The sequence below is a fragment of the Apis mellifera genome, linkage group LG4 (assembly GCF_003254395.2).
Source record: "Apis mellifera strain DH4 linkage group LG4, Amel_HAv3.1, whole genome shotgun sequence".
In the NCBI taxonomy this organism is placed as follows: domain Eukaryota; kingdom Metazoa; phylum Arthropoda; class Insecta; order Hymenoptera; family Apidae; genus Apis; species Apis mellifera.
In genome coordinates, this window is record NC_037641.1 from 7,086,027 (window position 1) to 7,108,619 (window position 22,593).

Below are 22,593 nucleotides of genomic sequence, written 5' to 3' on the forward strand. Positions count from 1 at the left end.
TACGCATAGATCGAATCATATCATTCGCTGAGATCGATGAAAATTCCAGGAACGCATACGTGCATACAGGAAAGAAGATTAATCGTAACTCCCCGATCATTCAATCGCGAAATTATTACCAATATCCAACGACATTAACGAATCGACGAGAGAACTCATTCCCCTCCCCTTTTCCCATCACGTACCGTCACGTTTCCGGTTCCGTGACGCTCGAATCGGGTCATTGGAACAGAACCCAGTTACGAATAAATGACAACGTTAACCCTAGTCGAAAGACGAGAGTCGCGCAACCAACGAACTTCGAGATCTTCGTCTCGCCCCTCTTCATTCACGACCACAAGAAGAAGAAGAAGAATAAGACCGTGGCGTATAACCGCGTCAACGGCCGATGTTATCGAAGCTAGGCCTCCACCGACGCGTTAGGGTTCGCCGTTTTCCCCTAACCTCGAGACTGAGCCGCCCTCGCCCCAACAGCCCCCAGGTGCCCACATCTCCCACCCAATTGGGGATTCGATCGACGCCGACCGTACTTCGAACCGTGACCACCCAACCCCGTGGTGGCGCCTGCGTCGTGGCGACCCGTAAACACGCGAGGAGGATCGGCCTAGGGAGGGAGAAGGACGCCGCGCACCCACCCTCCCCTCCTCCCACGCTCTCGCCCGAACAACCACGGCCGGACCTGCGCGGTGAATGAGAACCACTGTGCCGCGTAGAATTCGTGCGGCAGGATCTGCTTTTCTCTGGCCTGGCCGAGGGACTGTGTCTCTCCGTGTGCTCGTCCACGGACGTGGTAGGTGTCGATATCCGGCCAGGAGGGGCGTGTACGGACCGTGGAGGAGTAAGGGTGTGAGTGAGTGGTAACCGCGTTTGAACGGCGCTCTCGGAGAGGTCTATCCGCTAGGGATGTTTCTCTGCGCAAGGCAGAGGAAAAACGTCGGTGGAATAATATCGATGGACAATAATGGATGGTGGGAAGAACGTTAACAAGGAGAGTAGGCCTCGAAGAAATTGTAGAGATTGGTCACAGCGCATGTAGAATATTCGGAGGATATATGGAATGTCGCGATCGTTCATCAGTCACCCCTTCCCCGTTGTTGACAGGGCAACAACAACGGAGTTTCACGGGTGACGGATAGCAAATTTAAACAACCCCCCGCGCAGGCAGTTGTACCACTGTTTCGCTACGTAATCTCACAACCCTGTTATCTTGTAACCCCGTTCACACGCGCGCGCACACACGTACGGGGAGGAGAGGTAGGGATACGGATAGGATGCAGAACATTAGCGTTAATATCAGCGTGTTGATGTTCAGCTACGCTCGAAGCGGGTAGCGGCTCGTGTGTACTCGGTTGGCAGCGGTAGGCAGCGGTGGTAGGGCAGGATTTGCCAACGAGGCGGCACGGTATTGGTAATATTCGGTGTATTACGCACACGTGGGGAATAGGGAGGTTATGGGGTGGTGTTGGTGAAGGAAGTGGAGGTGGAAGTTGCGAGGAGCGAGTGGAGGTGGGCGAGGGACGAGTGGTGGTGGAGATGGCGGCGGCGGCGGTGGTGGCGGTAGCGGCGGAAGGTAGTTTCTAGGTGGTGGAGGGCGCGGATCGTCATCCGCAAAGTCGTGCGTTCACCCCGTCGTGCCGCGACGACAACAGGGCGTCGTTCGTTCCGGAACGAGCGACGCTGCGTCGAGTTCGCTCCTGGGGGTCCCGTCGCGAACTTTTCTCTCTCTCTCCGTTAATCCATTAAAGCGTGCGACCAACGACGTTCCTATCAGCGCTGCCGACTTGGCGTTGCCGCGCGCCCCACCGAACCGTGGAAAGGAGGAGAGAGGAGGAAGAGGTGTGCGGTGTTCGGTTCGGTCCTCGAGTCGGTCGACGAGAAACGAGGTGTTGAGTCGCTTGGTTCGTCGAATTCGAGTGCACTGCGAACCGAAGTGAGTTGAAATTGATCGATACAGGGCTGGTGAGATATTACTGGTGATTGGTGGTGATCGAGGTGGAGGATCGCCAAGTGAAGGATATACGTGTCCTTTCGATGCACGTGGTCGACGGGAGGGGCGGCGAGGAGGTTGGACACGAGGCGAAAGCTGTAAGCTAACCATCGGGATTCGAGGTTAGGAATTGGTACATGTGGCGTCGACGGTCGATCGACTCTCCGCCGAGAACGTCCTCGTGGGAAGGACGTCATCGCGGTTGGGTATCGTTCTAGGGGTTGCTACGGGCGCGGACATACGCGGGAGGAGTGGGGTGCGAAACGGGGGCGAGGGAGGTGTTCGCCAACGACGAGAGCCAGGTCTAACGTGAATCTCGGTTGGGCGGTTGGAAGGTTAACGTCCACGGTCTCACGCATGTGAATAGCGTCGCGGGTGAGGAGAGAGAGGATCGTTCAAGTGTCCACGGACCTGAGGATGTCACGGATTCTCGAGCTGTTTCCACGTCAAGTGCGATATTAGAGGTGGAAAACATTGTCACGTGGATTTGCTCTCGAGACGCGATAAAACGCTCGAGTTCCCTCCTATTTTTTTTCCTTTCTCTCTTTCTCTCTTTCTCTCTATTTCTCTCCCTTTCTCTCTCTCCGTTCCGTGTGCGTGCGTGAAACGGCAATTGGTGCGATAGTGTGGGAAGAACGGTCGTGCGTCGATCCAAGCGCAGGGATAAACGACGCAGGATGAATGGATGGATCGGGGCGAAACGACGGTATAATTGGCCGGTGTATTTATAGATAACGAGGTGGTTGGATCGGCTAGCTTAATTAGCTGTCGATCGATGATAGGGATTTCGTGGAAAGGTGTTGGCATTTGTTTCGGGAAGAGAAGAAAGAAGCGGATACCGGTCCACCAAGTGATCGGAAAATCGTTTGTCGCCAATGAATGAAAAGTCTTCCCTGTGTGTTTCAGTGTGAAATGAAAGCCGAGTTTTCCGACAGTTTCTCAGTGTTGAAAAAGTGCGAAAAACGAAAAGAGAAGGCATCGATAATCCGTGGAATCGGTGTGATCCCTCCCCTCTTCTCCCCCCAGTGAAACCAGTCGTTCAGGTGTAAACATCCAACAGGTTCCACGATGAAACAACGACCGTTGAAACGCGTACGAGGATCGAGGCTGGCCTGCTGATTCGTCCCAACGTTTTGGATTATATACCCTATCCGTTGTTCGGCTTTAAACGTGGTGGATTCCCGCCCTACGTCGCTAGGGCGAGCACGTGAATCAACCCTCATAACGAAAATCGATCGCGTACGAAACGTGGCCTGGTAAGTTCCATGGGAGAGAGTCCCCGACAAACAGCCCCTCGTAATATTCCGGCGCAAAGTTTCGGCTTTTCCCCGTTCGAGAGAAAGGTGGTCGTGGCGGCGTGTTGAGAAACACCAGCAAAAAGGAAAAAAAAAAAGGAAAAAGGAGAGCAATCTTGGGAGAGTTGCACGCTAAAAGCACCGAGAATAGTTTCTTTGCCCGTCCGGGGGATGCATCAAAATTTATAGCAGTTCTGGCAAACTTCTCCAGTTTCGAAGAGGAACTGTGAAAGTCGAAGAATCTTTCGTATAGCTGCAACGACCAGGATTACCTCGAGGTCGCCGAGAATTTTTTTTCCCCTCGATAAGAAGCTTCGGTTTCTCCTCTCTTAAGAGGACGATAAGGAGGATAAGGGCTTCTGGAACTTCTTTTCTGTATTTATTCCTGCTTGCAACTTTGTTTAGTTGGAATATTATAAAATCTACAATCTGCTTCGTCTTATAAAGTGTTCGTTCTATGATTAATCAAAAATACTTCGAATTCTCCTCGATTTTTGACGAGTTTCGTTTAGCTTTCCCGACGCGTAGGATGGGTTGTCGAAGATCACCAGCATTTCAATGAACTTTGCTCCTGCGCATCTTAAGGCACGTTACGTAACCGCGGGTTCAGAATTCAAGGCTTTCGTTCGGATGTTAATCCAAAACAGCGTTAAACGTTCCAAACTTGCTTTCTCCTCCCCCTTAATTATTAATATTTCCCCTTTTCTTCTTGGATCCAGGGGGAAATGCATCTTTTGTGACCGGGGTCCGAGACGCGAACAAGAATTTCCTCTTTCAACGAGAAGTTCGAGAGGATTGAATGAGACCGAGGTGTCGGCCGAAGAAGCCATTTTCCATTTCGGCCTCTCCAGTCTCTCCTCGAGAGATTGAAACGACCCAAAGGTTCAAAGGGATCGAATGGAAAAAAGAGAAATTCTGAAGCGATCGAATTTCCTTCCTCGCGTGATTTGCTCGCAACGCAAAAAAGCTGGACTTAATATCGTTGAAATAGGAATTCTTTCTTTTTCTCCGCCATTATTCTCGACATATTCCTACTCGAAAAAAGGTAAAAAATCTCTTGTTCAGCCATGAAATCATCTCTTCCAGCTCGTTCGATTAAGTATCTTAAAGGTTTTAACGATGTCCACTTACCAATACTTTTCTCTGTTTCATTGTCTCGATTTCACGCTTCGTTACATCGATCAATTTGACGTTCGTCGAGGAATATTCGTTTGGAGCAACGTTATATTGTATTTGCAATCGTGGAACGATGAAAATTAGCGATGTTGAATTGATTGGATAATTTTTGAAAACGTTAAATCTCGATTTAAGACTCGATACGAATCTGTTTGGATTTTCTTGATATATTCAATCCCTCTCGTTTGTCCATTCGACCGTGAATATATTTTTTTTCCCCTCTCAAGTTTCGCACACTTTATAAAATAGCGAAAGTTGTAGAGAGAGAGGACAGGATGAAACATTAATAAGACGAGTGGCAAAGTTTATCGATATTTGCGTAGTTTCACTTCGAAAGTTCACAGCGGGAAATAGTAAATATTCGTAAAATGTTAGTCATCTGGAACTTTCCACTAACCTAGTTTGAATAATTCAGACGCGATCTGTTATGCAAGACTGTACGCAGCGAATAGAAGAAGATAAGCTATGAGCCATTCTTATATAAAATAAGCCCTCTATTTTCGGAAACAACGTGTCACAAATTCGAATTAATTAATCGATTGAAAATGATTCTATTTTTCCAACGATTCAAATATAAAAGAATCATTCATATCTCGAAATACGATCAATTACAATTTAACATTTAACAATTTCTCTGGAAAAAAAGATGGTATAAACAAGATTTCAAAGAAGGAAAAGAGATATATCATCCATCCGACAATCGATTGAAACGATACCACATACGCAACTAGATCAAGATAATCTCCAAGTCCCAAAATCCTATCACAAATAACCGCGTTTATAACGAACTCGAATAAAGCCACGAGTAGTGGTAACCGCGTTCAAGTGGCTCCCAAAACGTTCGTGCAAAACGGCTCATTTGCATCTGGGAATCTGTACAATCGAACCGTCCTCCCAATTATTATCCAATAAACATCCCTTCCCTCCCCATGATACCTGGTGTGTGCTCGAATTCAAATTCCCTCGCGAAATTCTCTCTCCTCGAACCACGTCTCCTCCATCTTGGGAAACGAGGATAATCGATGATCTGAAAAGTGCACGTGTCCGATTAAACCGATTAGAGCGATGCACTTCATGGACGAAACTTGATTATCGGTTAATTGGAGGAGGAGATAGAGGACAGAGAGGCTCGATGTTTTGACAATCGAGGTATCGGATGATCCAATCGACGTACGCACAGGTGGATTATCCCCTGCACGAAACGCGTGTGCGATAAAAAATGGAGGAATTGAAAATTCACCGGTTTCATCCGCTGATTATGCGCACCGGCGAATTTCCCTCTCCCCTCTCTTTTTTTTTTTTCCCTCTCTGCCGTTTTCCATCTCGAGCCTCGCCTCGCCTCGCCTCGCCTCACCTCGCCCACCGATGTTATAACGATGGAGTAGAGGCGGTGGTTTCCTTTGGCGGCGAAGTTCGATACTGATTTTGGAAACTATGGAAATTTCGGGGAGCGAAGTTTGCCCGGGATTAGAATAGCGTATAGAATTTCATGAAGCTCTCTCTCGCGTTGATGTATGACGGGGGATGTGTGCGAGATTTTTCTTCTCGGGAACGAACGGGGACACGATTCTCGTTCGAATTATTCTTTAGAATAAAAATTATATCACGAAAGTCGTGAGTTTAAACAATATTTGCTCGTGATCAATTTAAGTCAAGTTATATCTTTTATCTTCTCGATAGAAGAAAATTGGAAGATTCGTATGTATTCGCGTCTGTCCTGGGGAACAAAAGACAACGCGTTCATCGTCACAACCGGGAAATATGTGGATCAGTGAATGGATCGGGGACACGGATAGAGCCAGGGGGAGAAGATTAATGGAAAAGTTAAAGGTGAAGAAGCTGAATAAAAACTCCTCGAATGAAGGAACGAAAGGATAAGGGAAGAGTGTCCAACGGATGGCAGTGTATGGGATGAAAGAGTGGATCGTCCTCTTTCGAGAATTGTGAAGCGAATCTGGGCATATCGCGTCGTATCGCTTCGTGGCTCGATTCTCTGTCGTCGTCATTCATCATCGGTCGTAATTACGCGATTTGCATCGAAATGGAAATCACGTCCGACTTTAATGGCATGTTAAAGGCAATAGATCGGGAGATCTATCCATCCCACGGATTTTTAGGGATCTCTGTCGAAAGCGATGAATTTGTATTTGTAGTGAAACAATTCGTCGATCGATTTCGAATAAAAGAACAATTTCTATTGTGAATTTTTGCATTTTGTTCGAAATTATAATATAACGAAAGGAAGAAAAGAAGATTATTAAAAACCTCTTCACTCTTTTTTTCATGAATTCGTAAAATTTGACAACGTTCCAATTATCTTTGATTGCTCGGATTATCGAAAAAGTAGACAATTTTGCTGTAAATCCATTTAATTTTCTATCACTTTTCTTCCGTTTGAATTAACTCTTATCTAACTCTCTGTGCACAAAGTATCATCAGATAGCAATGTTTCGCGCAAACTTGCATTCACATTCTATGGGAACAGTTCAAACTTGTTTACGTATTATTTTGCCAGCGTGAAATATTGTGCGCCACGTTGAATAGATCCCACCAATACACACTGTATCCCTAATAATGAAACGGTAAAGCGGGATTAAAACGTTCGTGAAAACGTGGCTTTAGTTCTCTCGGCATAGATAGAACGAGAGAATGCGTTCGTTTCGATTGTATTAATTAAAATTAATTTAAACACAAATTCGATACCCAGCTCGAGCAATAATCATTTCGATACGGGATTTCGATACGACGACGTTTAATTAATTACACAAGATCGCAAAGATCCAGATTTTTAATAGTGGAACGAAAAAAAGATGGAAGAGTTTTTGCGATCGAAGCCACGATAAAGAAAGTCACGTGGGATACACTTTTTCATCGAGAAAAGTTTTTAAGTGTGTTTCAAGGGGTGGCGCGAAATCGTGATTCGAGGGGGTGAAGAAAGGGATGGAGACGGGAAGGGAAAACGCAACGACCCCGTCACCCTGATTAATCGCCTGATTCTAATGTCCCAATTTATGCCGCAATCAAGGTAATTTGACGTTTAATCAAAGCAACTGTACGACGTTGGGCCAATGAATTGCAAATTCTGATCGTCGATCGGAAGATTTAGGGGATGCCAATCGATATGGACGAAATTTGAAAGTTGCTACGTAATGTGAAATTATTTGGAATATATTGTGAAATTAAATGGTGTTTTATAATTGAAAGTAGGAAGAAAGTTGCTTGAGAATAATTAAAAAATGCGAAAAAATGAATATTATTTATAATATATCGTATGTGTAATCATGAATAGAAAGGAATGATTTAATGATGTGGAATTCCTTTTTGTTTGAAGTCTCGTTTTTGAGGACTTCAAATCATTTTGAAAAATAACAAAAGAAACGTGTAAATTTGATTAACTCGCAATAGAATGTTATTAATGGAATTAAAAACGAATGAATCTTTATTCGTAAAAATTTGTTTCTCGAAAAATCGAATTTTTAAAAATTTTTATCGAGTTTGTTTATTTATTTTCTTTTTTTTTGATACGATATTTTTTACATTCATTCAATATTAAATTTAATCTCTGTATACAAAATTGCATTGTTTTTCCATCGATTCGTGACAAATATGATCATAAATGACACAATATCGATCAATATTCAACTCGAAAATTGGAAAATCAATATTTCACATTAACCAACTCGACATATTCAAAAGATTTTTAATCTCCCAATATAATCAGGCATGCAAAGATATCGTGAAAAATATAGATAATGAAAAAATTAAACGATTCGCTTATTATGAAAGAATCATTCAGAAAAGAATTTAAAGTTTCTTTGATTTACATTCTTTTTCTTCCCCTTACTTCTGAAATTGTATCGCTCCATAATATTAAGATATATGTGTTTAACGTAACATTATTCATAAAACTCTACAATATTTAAAAGAGATAGTGGATCAAAAGTAATTTAAAATGCGATACATTTTCAAAAAGCTACACCAGACCACGTTAATTACAAGAAGGTAGGGGGGAGGGGAAGGGCAAGAAATGTGGATCACTTAGGAGGGAGTAATGTAATCTCCATATTTTAAGCACGAAGCTGGCAAGAAACCCCTTGTACGTATCTTAAGAACCTTTTAGTGGTGCATAAGGTTCCCATAAAAATATTATTATGTGAAAGTATAAACATGAAAGTGGGAGTTCTTATTATAGGGCTTATCCTTTATACGTGTAGATACACGTATCAAGAAACAAAAGAGAAATACAACTTCCCTTTTTCCAAATCGTTGAAAAAAGAAAAAATTGTTAATGAATTTTTTCGTCAATTTAAATCCTTGACTGTGGAAATAATGTAGGTCAAATTGTTGTTACACACGTTGTATAGGTTTCGTTGTGTTCCACCAACAAGACTGTAATAGGATATCTGAACAAATAGGTGTAACGTGTGCCAATGGAACAGTGATCAATTATGCGTTCATGAATGTATAGCAGGGGGGATGTGATTTAATTTAATCGTACACTCGCTTCAAGCACATTCTCGTTCAATTTATCCAATAAAAATGTACTGTCGTTTAATAAAATAACTCATTTTTTATAATAAAATATTCTGTGTGCGAATCAACTGATATCAAACTTATTAAACTTATTTTTCGCTTGGGATAAGTTTCTTTTTTTTTTTATTGAAACATAGATAAATAATAAAATATAAATGAAGAAGTATATAAGTATAATAAATTATTTATATTAAATATAAGTATAATAAAATATAAGTGACAGTGAAGAAACAGTATGTACACGGATTGTTCTAAGAATAAAACGTGCACGTTTGAACAGACAACGGGAAAATTTCCACGCTTAATGGGGATGCATTAACACTGACACACATTAGGAATATCAAATATAAATCAAATGTCAGATCAGATACGAAATACAGAGCGTGGATGAAACGATGCACGCAATGTACTCGTTAAATAGCTAAAAGTCTCGAAACGATTCGTAACGTAACGACGAAAGCTGTAATATCATCAGGCGAATGAGATCTTAATGAATTCCTATGTTGGGATTATCTTAGCGCAGAAATCTTAAATGTGTCGCTTATGAAAAAGACGTATCTTTTCATTTCTTTTAATATTTTAAAAGAAATTTACAAAGGACCGTTTCACCGTTTCTTTGCGAATGTCAAATTAGAATTAACGTAAAGCTCGTTTATTCCATACGAACTTCCAACTCTTTTATCCAAGATAATCTAATTTCGTTACATTAACAAATGATATTGTACTCCATTTTAAAGACATTAAAAAAAAGGAGATCCCCGTTCAGAAATTTAAAAAAGTCTCTTTTAACAATGGCGAAAATCTTGCGTGGATGAGAACTTTCGAAATTTAAATTCTAATCCGTTGAAAGGGGAGGAGGAGGAATTGAATACATTTCCCGATAAAAGAATCGTTTCGAAGATTTTCCTAAAACTCGAAAAAAAAAATAGAAAAGAAAAATACATAACGTGCTCGACGAGGCGAGCAAGCGAGACGATTTTAACTTTAAGGACGAAGTAAAAAATGGGCCAATAAATAACCGCAGTTCGCCTCCAGGTTGAAATAACGAGCAGAGCCCCATCTTGTATGCGAAAAAAAAAGAACCACATGACTAACATTCATTTAAAAACTTTCATATTAACAATCTCCAATGTCTTCCAATTCTCTTGCAATTAACTTGGATCGGTTAATCAAGCGGAGAAACGTTCCTCTCCTCACGACGTTGTATTCCATCTGTTTCGTGAGGACGATTCGATGTCGAACAAATTGACGACAAATGTACAACGATGTTTACACGGTGAATTTGCGCGGAAATGTCAAGAAGCGGGGCGCGGATGATCCGATTATAGGTTTAAAAGTACTCTTACGCGGGAACGAGCCCATTGTTGAACGAGCCGACGACACTTTGGGAACAAAAACTCGAACGAGAGAAAACTTGTTGTTGTCTCGTCCAGGCTTTCTTCGCGGTCTTCGTGGATCGATACTCGGTGATTGATCCCCCTCCCCCGCTTTTTTAGGCCTCCAGACGAGGGTCGCTCGTGAAGGGTCTACCGAAAGATACGATGAATTATCCTAAAGGGAACGTGACGTAATAGAAGTTGATCCCGAGGTGTTATTTATGGATGGATTGTTTCTGCCCGGGTGAAATTTGTTTTTTCTTTCCTTTTTTTTTTTATCTTATTCGATACGTGGTGTACACATCTTCGATAACGTGTTTCTTTCTTTCTTTCCTTCTTCGATTTTATTTATTAGCGCAGTGTAATTTTTCGAAGGTCGTTTGAAAGTCGTTTGAAAGTCGTTCCAAGGATATTTGTTATCTAGCAGTAGAAATTCCACGTGTATGATTATCGTGTCATTTTTAATCCACTAGAAAAGATGAGACACGATATTTCGATATAAAGATACTAAGTATTAATTACAGTATTGAGTATTAATTAGTTTGAAGATCGAGCAAAAGTTTGAATGCCAAAGAAGCCAGTGATGTAGAAAACGAAGTTGGTTGAAATTTCAGTGTCGATTAAAAAGTTGAAAAGAGCGGGGGAGATGATCTTCTAATCTGTAAGACAGAAGCTAAAGACAGAAGAGGCGTTATTGAATTCAAGAGTGAAATTGGATCAAGAATTATTAAAAGAAAAAAAAAAGATTATTTAATTGATTCGATATCAATCTGATAAAAGAAAGGTAAAAAAAAAAAGGAGAGATAAAAAAATATATAATTCAATGATCATAAAAATACAAGTGACATAAGAAATTGTTGTACATCGGATAAAATAAAATAATTTCGAATAAAAAAAAATAACAGAGATTGAAAAATACATATCTCATTCCATTTTCTGTTTTTTTATTATATTCCTTTTTTTTTCTTTTATGTATATATATATATATCACAAGTGATTAATCGTTCGAAAGCACGATATAATCGAGAATAATCGGCAAAGAACGATCGGTGAGCAACAAACAATGATCGATAGAGGAATATTCATGGATTGTATACATACACTGCTAACAATTCTATCCCAGGAATCAAACTTTAATTTAACTTCCATCCATTTTATCTCGTTATCGTTCTCTCAATTAATTCTCCGACGAACAATTTTCTCGATTTCCTAGGAAAAACAGCTTCTTCGTGAAGATTCTCTTTGAACCTTTGCCATTCTCTTGTTACCTAATCAACTTGGAGAGCATCTTTTTCTTTTTCTTCTTTTTTTTTTCCTATTTTTTTCCATCAAGATATCGTGTTACGAAATAATGTTTCCAGGAGGATACTCGAACAGCCTCGATTTCCACGATTTCAACTTGCAAAACCTCGTTTCGCTATGGTCGCTATGGGGAATTTATAGTTTAATTCAAGCGAGAGGAAACATCATTAAACGTCTTTAGACCGCAACACATTCATCCTCGATCAACACGTTGCATCGCACATAGGATTCGATTCAAGTTGGAAACTTTGTTTCGTGAACGTGATAAATTATTCGATTCATCGAGAGAAAAAATTGAGGGAGGGGGAAGAAAAAAGAGCAGAAAAAGAACAATATTCTCTGGAATTGATTTCCAATCGTAGTGGAAATAAAATAAAATGAAAAAGTAGAATTATTGACAAGTGAATATTGTTAGAATCAATGCGTGATTTGTAAATGTTCGTTCGAACCGGTGATAAACGTTCGTTCAATTATTTCGAGCGAAGCTGGGGGACGGATTTATCGAGTTCACAGGCAATGTCTGACGAGTTTTTATTTTAATTGCAATTAAATTTTCATTATTTTCGAAACGAATTACGGCTTTGATTCTCGCGCTGGACATTTCGATACGAAAGCTCGAGTCGTAAAAACTGTGTCAAACGTGTTGAATTGAATTTTGTAGAAGAATGTTTGATAAAAGAATCGATAGACTGGCAAATGGAAGTTGTTCAAAGAAGCGTTTCAGATTGCACGAAAATTCATATTCTTGTACGTATTTTTTTGAATCTGCTATTTTGAAAAAAAAATCTTCGAAAAATTTAAATTACCCACGAAGAGTAATGAAACAATTTTCAAATATCGATCTTAAGATATTAAATTCCAATATTTGTAAAGGTATTCTCATTCCACTTTTTTCCATTCGATTACATACTTCGATTCCTCGATCTAGAACATAGATTATCTTTAAAAATTAAACTTTTATTACTCTAAATATAACTTAAATATACTTTATTGAGTAGCAAGAATGCTCTCGATTACAAATTCGAAATTCGTCTTTTTCCTCGAGGGAGGAATATCGAGGATGAAAAACTTAGCAAATCTTTGGATAGAGGGAAGCAGCAACGAGCCGATAAACAGAAATAGAATCGATCGTTCAATTAATTCATGGACAAGGCTATTTGTTCGATGAAGTCTGGCCTGGGCTTCACGAGAGGTTGTCACGTACAGACGGTGCGGTGGATTACAATGTCGGGCACGCGATACGTAACGGAGAAAGTGGGAAATCGAAATTTATGCTGTTGAGTTAGACAAGGGAAAGGGGTCGATCCCTTTTATCGATGGTTTATACCAGCGATAAATGGCTTCGAATTGTGGCTCGACCATTGGAATTATCGGTTTGCTCTGAAGAATGGACGAAATTTGTCGAAAGTTTTGAACGCCAAAAATATTATCATGCGAAATCTACTATCGAGAACGAAAAGAGTTCGAGATAAACGTGAATCATTACAAGAACATTCTTCGATGAACGATCATATCTGCTATTATTTCTCGATCAATCTCTCGATATTAAAATTCCTCGTAGAAGAATTATCTGTGCGATCGATATTTCGTAAACGAGGAAACGTTGTTGTAATAAAAAAAAAAAAAAAGAGAAAAAAAATGTGCTTCGAATCGAACAAAAATTGTCTACTCGCGGAAATTCTCGTTTATAAAATATATTTCCACACTGCTGATCGAACACGATACGTCCATCTACCAATATACGTCCATTTGCCAACTATAGAATATAAATATAAAACAGCATTAACGAATCGTGTAATCGAACCGTCGTATTTGCGATTTCAGAGCAAAGTAAACTCTAATTAAATTATTTAGACGTGAAATCGAGTTATTTAACAAACGTTTACCACAATTTGTTCGTTTCCTGTTTGCTTATAGAGCGTGATTCCCACGCAAGGCTAGATTATAACGAGTATTTTTTCCATACTTTTTCACCATAATAAACAATTATATATCCAATCACATTCTTTCAAAAAATTTTATACAAATTCAAAGATTCCTGGTATATCCAAATTATAAATAAGAAACGGAAGCGAATACACGACTAATTATAATTGATTCACTGTATCACAGTCGAAAAGGAACATCATAATTGCAAGTATCTGTGGTTCTTACGGTTTACCAGCATCACAGGTGGTTGGCAAATTTCGCGGCGCACGGTAACGAGGGGATCAAGACCGTATCTCCCTTTGCAGGTCCGCCATTCGCAGTAAGAAGTATTCCCGTTTACATTTACTTGAGTCGCCAGAAATTCCAGGTCACGCGTGTGCCGCGTGGCCTTTGATCGATGAAACGTGAACGGATGATTCCCCGACCCAGGATCCCAGAAAATCCGCCAGGAATCTGTTTCGATAGTTAATGAAAAGACATTTGCACAGCTGCCGATCGCTTTCAATTTCTGTCCAATGATTTCCACTTTTTATCACTTATTTTTCCATCCTTTTTTCTTTCTGCTTTTCAATCGAGCGAGCATACGAAATTTTCATTTCTTTTTCTTTTAATAAAGATTAAAAAGAACGTTATATCGCAATTTGCAACGCAATTAATTATATAGATGTAGACGCAGCTCTTCAATCCATGAGACAAGATAACTTGTATACACGAACGTGCGTTATCTTGAAAGTTGGTACAATGCGAAAATTTTAGCAACATTGAAAACGCGTGTCTAACTGTCTGCAGGACTTGAGCAGACAATTTCGAGGTTGCAGAATTAACACGTGACCCCGTTCTAATAATAAATTCTTCATTAAAGAAACTCTGAATAATTCTTTCAATATCCGAACGATTCTTGAATTTTCAATTCAAGAAATTCTTCCAAACTTTGAATTTCATATTAACCCCGATGGAGAGAAAAAAAATTTCCAATTCGACGATAATAATCTCGGATCAACGCCATTTAATCACACTCCCAAAACTTCAGCGTTCCAAACTTTCCAAAATGGAAGTGAAAAACTTTTAAAAACAGCTACACTCACCCTCTCCATACATATTTATTATTACCCATTCCACGATTCTGGAAATTCAACGTTCCAAAGCAATCATTCTCAAATTAATATCCCCCTTATCCCCTCGCAAATAGCCCCTTTCTTTCAACCCCTCCAATCCCGTAATCTTCGATGTAACCCCGTTCACCTCGCGCCCTCCTCCACGTACACACGCACGGACAAAGGCACGGACACAGAAACGAGTCTCAGAATTTCAATTCATCGCTTCTGGCGGGGGAACGATTGCGCGTTAAAAGTTCCCATTCATCGGCGCTCGATGAAGCAACCCTGTTCGCCCCCCACGGGTGAACCCCCGCAGATTTGCTTTCCGTAATTCCATAGGCGCGGATTTGAATTATCCGCGAGAGATCAGCTGGAAGCAGGTTGGAAAAGGATCGTCCAGGGAATTAGCAGCGCGAGCTATATCATAGCTCGAAAAGCTCGCACGAGCACCGAGTAGGACACCGTTGTCGAGCACCTACAAGGAGAAAATGCATTCCACCATTCCGCCCCGCTATTGTATTTTCCTTTCCCATTGTTCTCCCGCGCCACCATCCACTCTCTCTCCTCTCCTCTCTCCATCCATCGTGGCCTGCGCCACACGGTAATGATCACCGCTCGTCGCTGACATTATTTTAACACGCATGCGACATACTCGATACACGTTTCCCAATCCCTCGATTCTTGAGCGTTGACTCAAGTCGATATTCGAAGACGTGAATCTTTGAAATGAAAAGAGAGAATGAGCAGAGAATTTTCTTTTTTTAAGCAACGTTGTTCGAGAGGAAATTCTCTTTTCGAGAAGGAGGAGGAGGAGGATCTTGAAAAGTTGGAAAAAGTTGTTACGTGTGTAGAAACAGTTTCGATAGTTTTATTTATTCGATGGTTTTGTTAAGATTTGGATGGCGAAAAGAGAAAGAGCGGAAAGAGAAAGATTTTGAAAGAGAAAAATTCTGCAGAAGATAGATTTTTATTGATTCAAATGTTAAATTAATCCAATAAAAAAATTTCTCGATGATATTTCTTCCAAATTCGTAATGTCCAGTGGAAATTGTTACTTTTAAATTACGTAGGATTAAAAAAAAAAAAAAAAGAACTATTTCAATACTATTTTTATGCTTCGCTTGAACAATGCAAAATCGTTCTATACATATATGTGAAAAAGTAAATCAATTTTAAAATAATCCCCCCTCCTCTCCATATCGTATCATTTTGTACAGTTTCTCCGTTTAAAATTCAATATATCCCCGGCCAGTCCATAATCTCCGAAACATCCCCTAAATCCTGTAGACATTGTGTGTACACGATCGGCTCGATATAAAATTACCAAGAATAATGGTCGCGAGAAATCGGGGGTGGAGGGGGGGATTTTCGTTGCACGAAGGCAACTCCCGTCGGGGCTCGTATTTTCCTAAGGGAAGGGTCGGATACCGTCGGAAACGATACAAAGTTCCATGCACTTTCAGTTTTCCGCATGCGTCTCTGTCCCATAAAGCATGCATGAAGAATCCGTATTCCGAGGACTCGGCTCTTTTTGCGGAACAAATGTATATACACGCCGATTCGTCTTGTTTTCGAGGGGAGCAACTTTTCCTACTTGTTACGTGGCTGACCACGCGTCATTCGAAATTCTAAAAAGTTTCTAGACTCTAGGAGAGAATGCGGAGAGATTATTCGGCAAGGATTATTTTCATGTAACATCGATTTCTTTCTTGAAAGTTTAAACGTTTACGATTTATAGAATTGTGAATTTTCGTGCGAGAAAATTGGATTTTTCTTTCAAATTGTGTATAGGAATTTAATGAATAAATAAATATTCCGTTAATCACTCGAATCGAATATTTTAGAATTTTTATTTCGTTTCGAAACAGGTTTGAGAGTTTTTTAAATGGATATTACAAATATAAACTGTGATCGTGTATTTTTATCATCTGTATAATTGCGAAATTTTTTTTTACCTGGATTTATGATCTCATAATAATTAAATTTGTTGATATTTAATGCAAATAAATGAGATGCGTGAAATATTCATGGAGTTGATAGAATATAACGTAATTCGTTTTACGTGTCCGTGGAAATTTTATGTAATTTTCTTCGTTGATATACACGGATACTGATGGCGAAATATAATTGCGTTTGTGACTGCGTGCGAGGAACTAGGGACTAATGACTAGAGATCCCTAAGGGATTAAACAGACCGTGACTAAGGATCTGCAAACATTTAATCGTGAAGATGATTCGGTGAAACTTAAATGTGAGAAGAATTCCGATTTTTCATGTTTGTGAAAACGTATTATTTGTATCTATTTTGCAAGATTGTCTATAAATAAAAAGATGTTGTCATTGATTGATCGTGAAATTATCGTCGTTTTTATCAAGTTTTTTTTTTTCGTAGAAGCGCTGTAATTTCGCTTTACGATCAATATAATCCGAGCATCTTGATTTAATGCGGCTATATACAAATGTTACAATCATTTTTTATAGCAAATTAAATGTTATGTGCATGCTAAATGTATAAACTTGTTTTTTTTCATATCGTTTTGATAAACGTATGTAAAAAAAAAATTATCCTTTGAAAAATATTAAACAGACTTGGATACATTTTAATCGAAACAAAGTTAAGAAACAATAACTTGAAACGATGAATTTTTGAAATATTTTTGAAATAAATAAATTCCAAATATTTCATTTCATGAAATAATATTCATAGTTTGATAATAAATGTTAGAATCACTCGATGAAATAAAAATGTGAAAAGATAAATATCAAATTCTTGAAACTATATTAATAAATTGAAAATATTGCATTGACAAGAATGAGATGATAATTCCTCTTTTAAAATTATTGACGATATCGATAATATCAATTTTCAATTACAAGATTATCAATTCAATTTAATCGATAATTCCTCTTGCAATGATAAATACCAACGTAACGATAGATACTAAATTACATATGAAAAAGAAGAAAAACATATAATTTCATTAATTATCATTAATTCATCCCCAACTAAAATACATTGCAAATAGTCCTATTAATAAACGCAATTCACAATTAGTTATAATTAATGACACGAGTTAATGCACAATCGATCGCTGCTTACTGCAAGCTTTAATTAATAATAGTTAATATCAATTGTGACGTAAAATCAATTCCTCCTGTTTGTTGAACATTAATATTTACGGTATGCAGGAAAGAAAAACGGAGCGAAAACGCTTCTTCGTTTCCTTCCAATTTCCCTTCCCACGTTGTTTTCTTTATCTCCTCGTTCCTCGGTCGTTCAACATTTGTGTTTGGCGCAAAAAGTTCATGCCGCTTCATAAATTCGTTGAAATATCTTCGAGAAAAGTCACGGATATTATTTCTGGTACAGTTTGCGAGACATATCATGCCTCGAATAATTTTAACAAAGGTTTAAACGACGCGGACAAATAATTCGTTCGTTTTAATATATTTATAAAGATTTTTAATTTTTAAATAAATTTCTATCTATAAATTTATATCTTATAAATTAAAAAGTTCCCCTTTTATTCTATTCTCAGCAGTATACAAATAATTTCTTCGACGAAAACCTATCCCCTTATTTTCACCATACAATTTCACCAATGATCGACTGTAATCGTACGTATACCTGCGAGGTGCGAAGCCACGGCTTATCGTATCCGAGGATCTTGAAGAAGGAAATGCGACTCTCTCCATTTACCCCCTGTTCTTCTCCTACATCCCTTGCTTGTTCTTCCAGCCCCTACAAACAGGATGACGTGGCCTCAAAAGCTTCCTAGCGTATACTTAAACTAGGATCCAATTAGAGATGGAGGGCTGGCGTGTTGTACCTCGAGGCGCAGGATTTCCAAGTTCTTTGTAAGGGATACTAATTAATCCGATGCCTCGAGTATAGGTAGTTGTTTGCGCGATTAAGTGGATGAGGGAAATTTCTTTTGTCAATGATGGGTCTTGTTGGGATGGATATGTTCGACGTAGAAATTAATAATTTTTTTTTTTTTATAAATAGTATAGTTTTTCATATTTCTTTCTCTTTTAAAAAAATTATCTAATCGTAGAAAATTGTTCGTAGAATTTTAGAAAGAATTACAAAGAACCACGGATATTTCTCGTTTCGAGAATTGAGCCACCCTTTTGTTTGATTGAATTGAAACTGGAGGATGAAATAGAGGATGAATAATTCGTAGTATCTCGAGTTGTGAAAAATTCATAATTGCTTTTATCAAATGGAAAGTTCAATTAAGTAGACAAGAGTGGACGAACACGATTAATATTAACTTTAATAAAGTGCAGCACGAGTACTTTTATAAGATACTTCCTCTCGCGAAATGGATCTGTTCAAAATTTATTATCAGATTTTTGCAATTTATTCCGTATAAGGGGCAAAGTCTATTCCAAGATGAAAGAATCCGGGGGGATAAGGATTCTCATAAGCTTCGATAAATTGAAAAAGTTGGACTATTTCATTCCTGAATTTACGACGAATTCATATCGATATTCTGACGTTTTTTTGAATTACAGAAACTCATAAAGTTTCGATTCAATATCTAAGCCAAGGACAAAATTTTCATCTCCTTTTACCAATCAACGTAAGATAAGTACATCCCTTGAAAAAATTAAAATAAAAATCATTATGAATGATAAAAGAAATCGAATCTGATCTAAAAAAATTGCACCATGAAACAAATAAAAGTTTGCTATAATTATATTTCAATTGTATAAATTATTCTGAATTTTATTCTGCGTATTTCAAATTCAAACCCTTCACCTTCCAAAGACAAAATCGAGAAACAAAATTAAAAATAATAATCCTGCTGGTTATGGCAAATTTTACGCTTACACAGGCGAAACGCGAGCTTTACCTCTCACCTTTGTTAACGAAACAAAGGGAGCCCACGTCTTTCAGCCCTGTATTTCACTTTAGAGGTCAATAACGCGATGCACTCGATGCACTTGCATCGTTAAGCGCATCTGCCTGGTGCTTCTAACGATCCCATTCTCCAAGAGACACATATCTATTCTGTTTAAATGATCGACGCGGGCTGCGCTATCACTTTGATCGCTTATCTCCACACTCTGTCTCGTTGATTAGGCTCTCGTGAACCCTTAGCCACCCTCGTACATCGATCCTTGCTGTTGCCTCTTAAAACAAAAGTGTATCGAGATCGTCAGTTCTTAACGATTTTACGCTTCACAAGCTCCCTCGTTATTTCTTTCTTTCTTTCTTTCTTTTATACGGTTTCAAGAACGATACTTGGTGGATTAATGCGAATTTTGTTATGGTTAGAAAGTTTATGTTTCGGATAAAGTTGTGAAATTACTCGGTTCACGATGGTTAAGCAATAAAATCGTTCATTTAACATTTTAAGATGCTTGCTTAATAATCTTCTTCTAAGTTTCGTTCGATGATGTTAGAGATGACATAACGTAATTTGAGATATAATGTTTAAATGTTTTAGCAATGGTCATTTGATCGAAGGAGACGAGGGTGATACCTTGATTCCTCTTTTATAAAACTTTTTATTCCGTGCCATAAAGATTGAAGCTCGTCGAAAAAGAAATGAATAGCGATCATTTGCATAATACAGAGTCGATTTTATTCGTCCCGTTCGAAATTGAATAATTCAACTGCCATACTATGGGTGATATTGATTTTATTTTTAATTAAATTTGATTGAACAATTGAATTTGACATACCGTTACATGTATACATATATATTTTTTATTATTTCGCGTTACTGAAGAAGAAATAGATTTTAAAATGGAAACTAATACGATTAAAACAGAGATTTAAAATATAAAATAAATCTCTGGAATAAATAATAGATGAAATTCTCTCAGAGACAAATTATATATATGGAAAAATTTTCAACCGATCTTTTGACTATAAAAGAATTACCTTTATCTCCATTTCTTATTTCATCCAAACAATTTTTTAACTCATTGATGATAATGAAATATTATCATAATATTTTTCCATTACAAAACTATGTACGAATTACACTGTATTCACAGTTTCCAATAACACTGCGTTCGAACAACGTGTCTGTATATTATTCCATATACAATCCCAAATGCATAATAATAGTTTAAACACGCGTCCAAGGTAAACGCGATAAAATTCAAATTACTCTAAATGACGATAATTTCTGGTTTAATTATTACGCACAGATAGGCGCGTTAAACGTGGCCAACCAAGAAAAGAAATATTATTAAACAAAAAAAGAAAAGGAAGAAAAAAAAGAAAATTAAAAACAGAATCGCGTTACATTTGCATGTCATTAAAATGTTTCCACGTTTCTTTAATAAATCACATCGTGTCCACATGGTGTTGTGTCGACATCGGAGTTAAATTAAATGCACACATCCCGAAAATTTCAACCGCGCCCAGCCACCAACGCGTTTACCATAGCGTGTTAAACATGGCAAACATCGGTGTATACCCTGGCAAAAATCGGCTTGCAATCCGACTTTGCGTCTGCTAACCCCTCCACTTCTCGCGAGAAACTCGAACAGCGAATTGTACGTAACAATACATTTAAATCTTTTTCACGAGCTTCGTCGATTCGCGCGAATCAATTAACGCGAGAAAAGTGACGAAGAAAGCTTTTCCAATGATTTTAATATCTTATCGGGGAGAATATATATTTCATCATTTAGAAGGGAGTTAATTGTTCTGGTGGATAATTTATTTGGATCGATCTTCCAGATGTTTAAGAAGAATTCTTAATATTTTGTTTTTTGCACGAAGATTTCGAAGGAGAATTTTATTTCTCTTCTATGGATCAGAATAAATAAAAGGAGTGAATAAAAATTAAGAATGGTGAATTTTTTATATAACGTGAATTATATTGATTTCGATTAAATAATAATTTTAAATATAAAATATATGATTGCGTTTCGCAAGTAGTGAATATGCGGTTCTATATTTTAAATCCCTGTGAAAAAATGAATTTTAGCTGGTGATATTAATTTTTGCGAATAATAATATAAATATTCTGGTAAATTTCTCCTCTTTTTTTCCTGCCAGAATTAAAAACCGCAACAACGTGACATGCATCTTGTGCAGTTTTATCTCGTATCGATGTTTTTAAATATTTCAACGTTCACTTAAGAATTATTGAACGATGAAAATATTAAACATAGCTCTAATTGTTCGATAAATTCCATTCGCGGAGAATATAGGAAAAACTCAGCCAAATACCGGTGAATACTGCTACCTGTTATTGTTTTTAAAGCAATTAGAAATTTTCTGACGTCGATTAAACTTACGATTTTATGCTTTCGAATGTCTTGATTTCGAGTGTCACGATTTTCGATTATTTAAAAATTTAATAAGAAAATGGAGATACTTTCAAGTATTATTATTAATTCCAAATTTCAAGTACTACAATAAATTCAACGTATTTTTTACAATCCCTAAGTTCCAAAATCAAGAATAAATCTCAAAAGATTTAAATTTTTCTTCCTGCTTTCAAATATCTGATCCATATTTTTCCTTCTCCACGATATCATAAACCTCTTCGCATCCGCGTCTTGCGAAACATAGAATCGAAGCTCAGAGTTGAGAGCAGATTTTCACACGGCGCAGACGGCGACGACCGGTTTTCGATGTCATTTCGAGCAACTCGTAAAATACGAGGCAAGATGCTCTACGACTTTCCGTTTCGCAGGCTTCGATCGGCAGATAGAAGCTACAACGGTGGAAACACAATCATCGATCATCCCTGACACGTGAAATCCCTTTAAGATATATACCACCGTTTCGTATATTCCTCGCCTCCTCGTGTCACGATCCACCGCGTTCCTTGATGTATAGCAACCTTTTCCACCCTTATTCCAGATTTGCATCGCGGAAAATCGTTATCAAAATCGGCAAGAGGAACGATATCTCGATA

The 22,593-nt window shown here is 38.4% G+C and overlaps 2 protein-coding genes across 8 annotated transcripts in view; one reads left to right on the top strand and one right to left on the bottom strand.

Moving 5' to 3' along the window:
* The window catches only part of LOC100577798, a 238,344-nt gene that overhangs the window by 38,588 nt on the left and 177,163 nt on the right, over window positions 1-22,593 (bottom strand). For 2 of the 7 annotated variants that reach the window (XM_026440399.1, XM_026440400.1), the window contains one exon: window positions 18,240-18,437. The exons of the other annotated variants lie outside the window; for them this stretch is intronic. In XM_026440399.1, the coding sequence (XP_026296184.1) occupies window positions 18,279-18,437 (159 nt within the window). In that variant the 3' untranslated portion in view covers window positions 18,240-18,278. Of the gene's footprint in view, window positions 1-18,239; window positions 18,438-22,593 lie in introns of those variants that run through there. 7 annotated transcript variants of the gene reach the window in all.
* LOC412801 (mediator of RNA polymerase II transcription subunit 12) overlaps window positions 498-22,593 on the top strand; it is a 479,417-nt gene continuing 457,321 nt past the window's right edge. Inside the window, exon 1 of the mRNA XM_396254.7 lies at window positions 498-3,243. The gene's annotated coding sequence lies outside the window, so the exon portion shown is untranslated. The remainder of the gene's footprint in view (window positions 3,244-22,593) is intronic.